This window comes from Thamnophis elegans, chromosome 5 (assembly GCF_009769535.1).
Source record: "Thamnophis elegans isolate rThaEle1 chromosome 5, rThaEle1.pri, whole genome shotgun sequence".
Taxonomy (NCBI): Eukaryota; Metazoa; Chordata; class Lepidosauria; order Squamata; family Colubridae; genus Thamnophis; species Thamnophis elegans.
The window spans coordinates 6,452,325-6,462,936 of NC_045545.1; the positions used below are offsets into that span (position 1 = coordinate 6,452,325).

General features: G+C 45.0%; 1 protein-coding gene across 1 annotated transcript; it reads right to left on the minus strand.

The window, feature by feature from the left end:
* Nucleotides 1-445: 445 nt before the first annotated feature.
* On the minus strand, nucleotides 446-2,901 carry S1PR1 (sphingosine-1-phosphate receptor 1). Its single transcript, XM_032217296.1, is given in 5 exon segments — nucleotides 446-1,949; nucleotides 1,951-2,198; nucleotides 2,201-2,546; nucleotides 2,549-2,718; nucleotides 2,721-2,901. Coding segments are annotated over 5 exon segments (1,011 nt in total). The 5' UTR covers nucleotides 2,887-2,901; the 3' UTR covers nucleotides 446-1,868.
* Nucleotides 2,902-10,612: the final 7,711 nt, after the last annotated feature.

Genomic DNA, 10,612 nt, shown 5'->3' on the forward strand with positions numbered 1-10,612 from the left:
CCCCTTAGTCATGTATATATTCATACCTCCAACTAACCAGGAAAAAAATGTATGGTGCCAGAGGACATCTAATAAAGTTGTTGACCAAATGTGTGACAATATGAGAAAGAAATAGTCCATGCTAGGGATTCAAAGAAAACCATCAAATTGTAATGCCCTTAGCCAAAAGGTTCATCCATATTTATAATGTAGTGCACACTTCTGACTACATTTCGAAAAAGGTGTAACACAACTGCAAAAACTGTAGGAAAGGGTAACAAAAGAAAATGACTTTCAATATCTTCCTTAGAAGATGATTACGAGAAATGAATAGCAACATCTCTTAGATTTATATACCACTTCATAGTGCTTTACAGCACTCTCTAAGCAGTTTACCATGTCAGCATATTGCACCCAACGTTCTGGGTCCTCATTTTATTGACCTCAGAAGGATGAAAGTCTGAGTCAACCTTGAGCTGGTCAGGATCAAACTCCTGGCAGTGGGCAGAGTTAACCTGCAATACTGCGTTCTAACCACTTCACCACCACGAATGAACCATTTACATAGCAAAAGAAAATAGGAAAATCCGTATGCTGTGTAGAAAGAAAACAGGGGAAATGGGTATCCTTCACAAAAACATTAGGATTCAGATAAAATCATCCTAAGAAGTTGATTGGAAGGAGAAGAAAAACAAAAGAAAATATCTTGTTACACAGCACATAATTAATCTCGTATAATTCGTTATAAGGCAGGGCAATGGCCATTAACTCAAGTGGTTTTTTAAAAAAGGAATGAATAAATTTATGGAGAATTGGTATATCAAGAGCTATTAATTTTGAAGAGCTTTAGGTTAGAACAGCCTATCTCCAAATATTAGTTGCAGACCAACAAAGTAGTAGAAGGATATGGCTCTATCTCCTGCTTGCAAGCACCCCAGGTTCAACTGTTTGATCAATGGGGGGCAGGAGGAAGAGTAAGGAAAAATATGTATCCTACACTAAGATAAGGGAGGTCATATAACAAAGTTGCCTGGAGGAAATTAAGGTCTCCAGCAGGGCCATTCTTAACATTCTTAAACGGTTAAAACGGTGTGTATAATGCTGCTGTTAAAGTTATTAAAATGCAACTCGTTACTGAAAGCAGCATATTTATCAGCTTTTTTTAAAGGTTTCAAATGACACATCTATTAAGTTCAAACAGCCCCAGACTAATTCACACGTATCACAGTCTCACTAATCCCTTGAAAACTCAACTACAACCAGGAATATGGGGGGGGGGTCTATGTTCCTCGGAGTAACCCACAGCAGTCTCCAGCACCTAATTCCCATTGACTTTCCACTGATGATTAAGTGCCAACGGGATACATGCAACGGAACAACTCTTGAGATAAAATCCCACCCCAGTTCTCTTTCTATTACTCAGAATATACTAGCACATTTGCTTCCCTTGACCAAGGGAGTTAACTGAAGAAGACTGTCAATTCAATACAGCAAGAACTTTGTTTCGGGGGTTCAGGAGTTTTACCTGGCGGGAGAGTGGGGAGGGAAACCATTTGAAGATATTTCTCTCCTTCCCCACTCATACTCCCATTCAAAGGCACTGCTTATCCAAGTGTCCATTTTTTTTCAGAGATGTATAGAGTTTGAATATTCCTAGCAACCCTAAGTTGCCTCAGGGCAAACCAACACACAACGTTCTCCCAGAGAGGGAATATTTTCAACGGACACCATGTGTCTCATTGCCAACAGCTGGACCCCAATCAGTACTCCATTTCCCCTTCAGACCAACTCGTTCTCACTCTCCTCCTTCCGCCTGGAGACAAGCAAGCAGAGCTATCCCCACGTGTCAGCCTTCCAGGGCTCAGGCCTCCATTTTGCCAAAAAACTCCTTAAGACGATGAGGTGACATTACCGGAGGACACAATCGTTTCTGGAGGATCCCCCTCATCTTTCTGAGGATGGGAGGAATTTGTCAGATTTGCTTCGGCTGCATTCTATCCCTCCGATGATGGGTCTCTTAACTTTGGCCCACAGAGTCCGTGGTGGGACCGTACAGCACCACACGATCTTGATAAAGGCCCTCTCATCTCCTTGTTGGTAAGCGTGGTAGATGATCGGATTGGTGGCTGAGTTCACAACTGCTAGTACTAAGAAATATTCAGCCTTGAAGAGGATGGGGCACGCCTTGACTTTACACCTCAAGTCCAGCAACAGAAGAAGAACAAAGGGGTCCAGCAGACAATGAACACACTTAAAACAATAATCACCGTCTTCAGCAGAGCCAGTGACTTCTCCGAGCTCCGGGTAGCTTTGGCCACATTCTTCCGGAAAGTCAGCCTACGGCTCCTTGTCCTTACCAAGATGTAGATCCTACAGTAAAGGATCACAATGGCCAATAAGAGGCCCGTAAATATACTGGTGCAAAAAAGGATATAATGCTTATGATAAAGAGGCAACACGGTGGAGCAGTTCTCCAGGAAGCCAATGCAATTCCACCCCATAATAGGGAGACCCCCTAATATCACAGAGATGACCCAACAGCCGCTGATGAGCAAGAAGGAGCGGAGGAACTATTGCTGCCGTTATGGAGCTTCATCTTCAACATGGTAATATATCGCTCAATCGCAATAGCCAGCAGGCTGAAGACTGAAGCGGACAAAGCCACGAACATGCTTCCTTCTCTGAGAAACCACTGGGCAGGAGTGAGGGTGTAAGTGGTGGAGCCGGACAGAAGGATGTAGCGATGTACGCCACTCCCGCCAGCAAATCTGAGAGCGCCAAGGTACCAATAAAGTAGTACATCGGCCTGTGGAATTTCTTGGTTTTCCAAATAGTCAGCAGAACAAACATGTTCTCGAGGATGATGAAGCAGCAGATGATGATGAAGACCACCGATGTGGCTTTCATCCCACTTTTCAGAATTCTCGTTCAGCTTCCCGGTGTAGTTGTAATGCCTGCTGTGATTTCGTAGTTGAGGTAGTCACTGACGGCGCTCCAGGACCTTCATGTGGGGGTCCCTGGCAGAGTCCATGATTCCAGTCTGGATTGCAGGTTCCAAGCAACTGGTGAGACGTGGTGTAGAAGGACAAGTCACTTGTCAACCCTCCTGCTATATCCGAGGTCTTCAGTTCCTACAGCCAATATCTCTTCTTAGGTAAACCTCAGAAACCAGGGCCCTTAAAAATCAAGGGAGACAAAGCAAAAGACAATTAGCTAAAGAGTGTTTGATTTAACACTCAACTCAACACAACGCAAAATCCAATAAGAGGAAATCCCAACATCAACTGCTACAAAGGTGTTGCAGTCTTAATTGTGTAGAAAAAAAGTATTATGAAGCAACAGTGGTTGGTTCAATTCTATGCACTGCCCATATTTGACTGGATCAGTGGTGGGCTTCAAAAAAAAAGGAACCTACTCTGTGGGTGTGACCTCCTTTGTGGGAGTGGCTTGCCGGCCATGTGACCTGGTGGGAGGGCTTGCCGGCCATGGTTTTCTCTCTCTCTCTCTCCTCTCTCTCTCTCTCTCTCTCTCTCTTTCCTTTTGTCTCTCTGTCCCTTTTTTTTTTTTCTTTCATATCTCTCTCACTCTTTTCTTTCTTTTTCTTATTTATTTCTTTCTCTTCTCTTTTTTCTCTCTCTGTGTCAGTCTGTCTGTCTGTCTGTCTGTCTGTCTGTGTGTGTGTGTGTCAGTGGTGGGTTTCAAACTCTTGGAAAGAGGAACCTCTTCTGTAGGTGTGGCCTGCTTTCTGGGTCCACTGGTGGAACCTTCTTTAACCAGTTCGGTAGATTTGACGAACCGGTTCTACCGAATAGGTGCGAACTGGTAGGAACCCACCTCTGGACTGGATACACTAACTACAGATAAGGCCTGCAAAAATAATAGCTTTTATCTATGTGATCACCTACGTTACACTGGCTAAAAAAGCTGTTCTATGGTATATCACAGGTTAAGTGTTAGAACGTACAACGGCAGCAGTCACACAGCCAGACACTGGATACACTCACACATTAATGCTTGTAACCATGAGGATCCGCTGTCTATTTCTACTGCACACCACAAATTGTTCTGATTTTTGCAACGGTGACTAAATTATATCACAGCAGGTGGCAGCACCTAGCTATGCTTGGCTGATTTTGAGAAAGCTAAGCTAGCTGGCCTGGATAATAATTAGATGGGATACCATCAGGAAACCATCGGAGCGCAGACCTAACGGGAAGTAAAAGGAAACAAACAACACGAAAACCACAAGTAGGAAACAGCAAACCGTTTCTGTACTTCTGCCAAGCAAAGCATATGGATAGGCCCCAGGAGTCATCAAATCTGAAATCATCTCAAGGCAGGCATTCCCTTCTTAGCCAAATTAGGCAGCCTGCAACCATAACAATAATAATTTGTTTTTGTTTTAAGTCACCCGGGATCATGAAAAATGAAATCTTTTTCGATGCCCGCTGATCTTGCTGAACACAATTCAAACGCATAAATTTAAATCCCAGTTTCGAAAGGCAGAGCAATAGCAATAGCAGTAGACTTATATACCGCTTCATAGGCCTTTCAGGCCTCTCTAAGCGGTTACAGAGAGTCAGCATATTGCCCCCAACAATGGGTCCTCATTTTACCCACTCGGAAGGATGGAAGGCTGAGTCAACCCTGAGCCGGTGAGATTTGAACCGCTGAACTGCTGATCTAGCAGTAGCCTGCAGTGCTGCATTAACCACTGCGCCACCTCGGCTCTTGAAAACAATGAAAGCTTGAAAACAATGAAAGGAAATAGGAATCATCTGAATTTCTGGGGCAAGAAGTTCCCATAATTCCGCGGCAACTTCAGTTTACAAGTCACAAACGCAACTTATCCCTGTCTGTCCCAGATACACACACCAGGGAAACTAACCTCAACATCCCTGTTCATAGTCAAGTATGAAAACTTTCTCGCTCTTCAAGGGCAACCAAACGCACGTCAATTTCAAGAACTTAGCTTACTTGCCCTGATGGCAGCCTAAACATTTTAATTCCTGAAACATCTTTCTTCAGGTGGCTGAAGTAATGGAAAGAAAATTGTTTTGGTTGGTTCCACAGAAAAAAGAAGCGACTTAAGCTTCAAAGAGATTCTCTTTTGTAGCAGAGGCTTAGAAAAAAGGTCATCTTGGAACAATGGACTAATTGTATCGGTTAAAAATAAAGATGACCATTAAATTGGAAGGACTATTTTCTCCCATTGCTCCATCACCAATTTCAGATCTCTGGAATAAATTCAGCAAAAACTTAGGGGACAAAAAGAAAATCCCTTGAACTTTTATAATTGGGAGCAGAGAGAGAGGGGGGGAAGGCTGATTTGGGGTCACAGCTAGCATGTTATTTGGAAGCTCATTTCCAACAGCTTCATTAGTTCGCACATGGCATTACTAGATGAAAGGAAGTGTATGGAAAGATAAGTAAACATTCATAGTGTTTACACTGTATTTAAATTAGGCGATCAGGCCAACACAGAAAGCAAAGTTAAAACTTTCACTGGGTGCAGATGTTTTAGGATAGAGGAGAATGAAAGTTAGAGGAGAATGAAAGTTACCATCTGCGTTCCATTCTCTCTGGAAGATCTTACAGCTATTCTTTCCTCACTATAAGCCAGGATAAATGGGGTGGGTGGTGGATTTTTCAAAGAAACACACTGGACTTCCTGATAGATGATCAATTCACATATAAATCTTTGACTTTGAACACACACCCTGCCAGCCTTTATGCCATATGTACAGTAAATCAGTGTTTTTCAACCACTGTGCCGCGGCACACTAGGTGCCGTGACATAGTGTAAGGTGTGCCGTGGGAAAAACACCGCCTATAGTCATATAGGCACAGAGTTAAAAATTTTTAACATTTTCTAATGGTGGTGTGCCTCGTGATTTTTTTCATGAAAAAAGTGTGCCTTTGCACAAAAAGGTTGAAAAACACTGCAGTAAATCATACCTAACTGCTTAAATAGCTGGGTTACCTAACACACAAAAAAATGGCATGTATCATGTTCTGCGTAAGGTAACCCAGCTATTCCACAGAACGTGACAGATACATGCCATTTCTGGTTTGGCAGGCCACAAACATTTGCCATTTAAATCTGTCCATTTTTCTGTCCCCCCCAGATGTGGAACATCTGTTCTGAATAGGACTGTGAACCAGCCGCAGAAGTTACCTCTCTCCCCAGCCATTCCCTTCCCAACACAACCTCCACTCTAGGAAGCAAGACAGGGGTACCCATATAAACCCAGAAAACATTCAATTAGGCTAATAAATAGGCAGATCAGAATCATGCCAACCATCTCCGTTTCTCCAAAGCATCAACCACTTTGTTAAACTATATGCTGATTTACTTTAAGATATTTAAAGACAGCAGGGAAGGTCCTTTGTTTTGAACTTCAGCCGAACGCAGACATGCCTCTCAACGTCCCCCTTTAAACCTCTGCAGAAGACTTGTGAAGGGCATTTAGTTAACTTACGGGCTGAAAGAACCTCTTAAGAACCATCCTTCTACAACCAAGTTTTGTTAAACAGATTAGAACCTCCGGTGAAAAAATTGAAACTTTTGTGGTACAGAAGTAATAGAAAAAGCTGGAATGAAGGGGGAGGGACGAGGGATGACTGCCAACCCAAATCTGGAAAAAGCTCTAATCTCTAATGCAGAAATGAAGTCCTGATCTTTGGATCCTCCAAAACAACCGCTTTTAAGTCATGCTCCTTCCACCATCCCTTCTAAAAACTGAGCCTGTTTTCAGTTCTTGGGGAAGAAGAGGCAATCCAACTTCTGCTGCCTTCTGAGTTTGCCTCTCCTCTCCTCCATCACCAGGTAGCATGCAACATGCAAATCCAAGAGAGCTTTCTAATCACATCAAATACCCACGTGCAACTTTCACCCAAGGAACATCCCTGCAAAGGATGACCCTCTGGGGCCATTCAGAAGACCAGAACATAAGTCTATCCCACAGACTTTTACCCAACGGCTCCTATTCTCTAGGCTGATAGCATCTGCATCACCACCAGACCAAGAGGGGTAAATGCTTGTTGGAGTTGTTTTGCCCCCCCTCTCTCTGTCTCTCTCTGTCTCTCTCTCTCTGTCTCTCTCTCTCTGTCTCTCTCTCTCTGTCTGTCTGTCTGTGTCTCTCTGTCTCTCTGTCTGTCTCTCTGTCTCTCTCTGTCTCTCTCTGTCTCTGTCTCTCTCTCTCTGTCTCTCTGTGTCTCTCTGTCTGTCTCTCTCTCTGTCTGTCTCTCTCTGTCTGTCTGTCTCTCTCTCTCTGTCTCTCTCTGTCTGTCTGTCTGTCTGTCTCTCTCTCTGTCTCTCTGTCTCTCTCTGTCTGTCTCTCTCTCTGTCTCTGACTCTCTATCTGTCTGTCTCTCTCTCTCTCTGTCTCTCTGTCTCTCTCTGTCTCTCTGTCTCTCTGTGTCTGTCTCTGACTGTTGTCTGCTGCTCTCTCTGTCTGTCTGTCTCTGTCTCTCTCTCTCTCTCTCTCTTCTCACACACACACACAAACCTTCCATTCCGTTAGCTCCAAATTTTTTTCCGCACCTTTTAGCGGTATTTTACCCCGTCTACGCGCACAAATCCAGGCAGCCACAATTCCCAGTAGAGTCTATCCAAAACTCCCAGGCGGAAGGTTTACGAAGACACCCCGTCTCTGCAGCAACTCTAAAAAAGAGTGCGGGGCAAAAGATTTCGCCACTCAGACGCCATAAAGTTAGCTGGTAGTTCAAGCGCAAGACTCCTCGCTTTCCCTACGTTCAGCGGCCGGGAGCAAAAGAAAAAAAAGAAAGTTGAGTGGAATTTCGCCCGGTGTCGCAACGCGCGCGCGCAGACTCTCAGGGAAAGTTTGCTAGGACAGGTTTAAGTCCAACGTAAACTTTTCCGCCGCTTCGTCCCGATCCTGATGAAAATATCCGGGGGAGGTTCCCAGGAAAAAGAGGGGGCTGGGGAGGGGGGGGCGGAGAGGAGGGAATGTCAATGCGGAGAGGAAGGTTGTTCCCTTATGGAAGTCCATGCTCACGAACAAGCCGGACTTTCCAGCCCAATGGACACGCCACCGGGCAACGCGACTCAATCTTCCCTTGCAATCAACGTTCATCCTACCAGGCGCTCTCTTCCCAAGGATCCGGGAGATTTGCGGCCCGAGGAGGCGTTGCCAAACCCTCGATCCCCCCCCCCCCCATTGCTGCCGGTTCGCCTTTGAAAGCGTCCCCGGAAGGCGGAACGCAAGCGAAGCGCTTGCAAAAATAAGGAGGAGGAGGAGGAGGAGGGAGAAGGGGAGGAGGAGGAGGAGAGGAGGAGGAGGAGGAGGAGGAGGAGGAGGAGGAGTGAGGAGGAGAGAAGAAGAAGAAGAAGAAAGAAGAAGAAGAAGAAGAGAAGAAAAGGGAGAGGAGAGGAGGAAAGGAGAGGAGAGAAGAAAGGATGAAGAGAGGAAGAGAAGGGAGAGAAGGAGAAGAAGAAGAGAAGAGAAGAGAAGAGAGGAGAGGAGAAGAAGAGAAGAAGAAGAAAGGGGAGGAGGGAGAGGAGAGGAGGAGGAAGAAGAAGAAAGGATGAAGAGGAAGAAAGAGGAGGAGAAGGAAGAAGAAGAGGGAGAGGAGGGAGAGGAGGAAAAGGAGGAGGAGGAAGAAGAAAGGATGAAGAGAAGAAGAGAAAGGAGGAAGAAGAAAAGAGGGAGAGGAGGAGGAGGAGAGGAGGAGGAAAGGATGAAGAGGAAGAAGAAGAGGAAGAGAAGAGGAGAAGGAGGAAGAAGAAGAAGAGGGAGAGGAGGAGGAGGAGGAAGAAGAAAGGATGAAGAGGAAGAAGAAGAGGAAGAGAAGAGGAGGAGGAGAAGGAAAAGAAGAAGAAGAAGAAGAGAAGAAGAAAAGAAGAAAAGAAGAAAGAAGAGAAGAAGAGAAGAAGAAGAAGAAGAAGAAGAAGAAGAAGAGCAAAAAAAGATCCGTCGCTCAACTCTTACCTCGCTCGCCCGGGATGCCGCTCTCGTGGAGGAGGAGGAGGCGGCTGCATGGTGGCTCCCCCTTCCCCTCGAGCCAGGCCCACCCGTCGCCCCCTTGCCTAACCAAAGCGGGGCTGCCTCCCGAGCTCATTGGAAGCCTTGGCCTCCCCAGCGTCGCCCGGGTCTCCCCCCTTCCCCTAAATGCCCATTTCTCCCGAGACGGGCTTTCACTCGGGCTGAACTTTCTTCCTCCTCCTGCCCGGCTTGGAGACGAGAACGTGGCCGCTCCGATTGCCACCCAGCGGCTCCTAAAGCCGGGCGTAGCCGCGGAAGGGTTAACACCTGTTTCCTTTCGCCGCTGGTTGCGCTTTCAAAGTTTTGCCTGGGGTTTTTGTTTGAGTGCGGGGTGGGTGCCCGGGAGGGGAGAGCCTGGCAACCGCCGGCGTGGGTGGGGAAGGGGGATGCGGGGGAAGCTGGCTTGCTGGATCCCGAGGCTTCCCTAGATTTTGTCCCAAGTTTCCTGGCATCTTCCCTCCCTCGTTCCCTTTTTAATGCAAAAGAAGTGGAAGAGAAGAGTTGCTAAGAGCTGCTCTCTTGTTTTAACTTATTTAATAGCAATAGCAGTTAGACTTATACCGCTTCATAGGGCTTCAGCCCTCTCTAAGCGGTTTACAGAGTCAGCATATCGCCCCCACAGTCTGGGTCCTCATTTCACCCCCTCGGAAGGATGGAAGGCTGAGTCAACCTTGAGCCGGTGAGATTGAACCGCAGATGAAGTCAGTCAGCTGAAGTACTGCACTCTAACCACTGCGCCACCTCGGCTCTTCCAACTTTAACCAACTTAAAGTTAACCAACTTTATTTACCGTTTCCCTGTAAGCAGCACAAGACACAATGGATGCATACTTGATAGAGGATTGGCGATATAATGTATAACTTTTAAGTATATATTACAAAGCTATCTTGTTGATAAGTAATCTTAATAAGGAAGTAATTAAAAATTGGTATATATATGAAGTGAGTATTTAGAGTACCTTGTTGAAAAAGGAAGGGATAACATCTTTGTTTGAAGGTATGATGTACAAGGACAATAATGGACATAAGCATACTCGATAGATGATTGGTGGGATTATATAATTGAAAACAGTGATATACAAATATAAATGGTTGGTTAAAAAAATTCATATCGGGATATGTGATTATATAAAGGTATATTGTTATTAAACAGACAATCAAGAATGTAAGGGAATTAGGCTTATCGGAATAATATATACATACATACATACATACATACATACATACATACATGTTGTATATGTGCTGATAAATAAATAAAGAGAGATTTATCAGCACAAATACACAAATGTAACAAAGGCAACAGTAAAAATATTGGGTTTCTGTCGTGATGGTCTCTTGTGACAAGCCGATAGACAGAGAATGGAAGCAGTCTGCTTCCTCCCATATTTGGGCATACCAGGGTTGTGACACTAAATACACACACACACACACACACATATGTATGTGTATGTATATGTACATGTATGTATGTGTGTCTGTGTCTGTGTGTGTGTGTGACATACTAGGCAGGCTTCTTAGCCATTAGGCCACAGGCTCTTATCCGTTATCAGCGAAGCCAGGGTGAAAGGTATCTATTAGATTTTTACTAGTATGTCATATAGCCCAGGTTCAAATCCCAGTAAG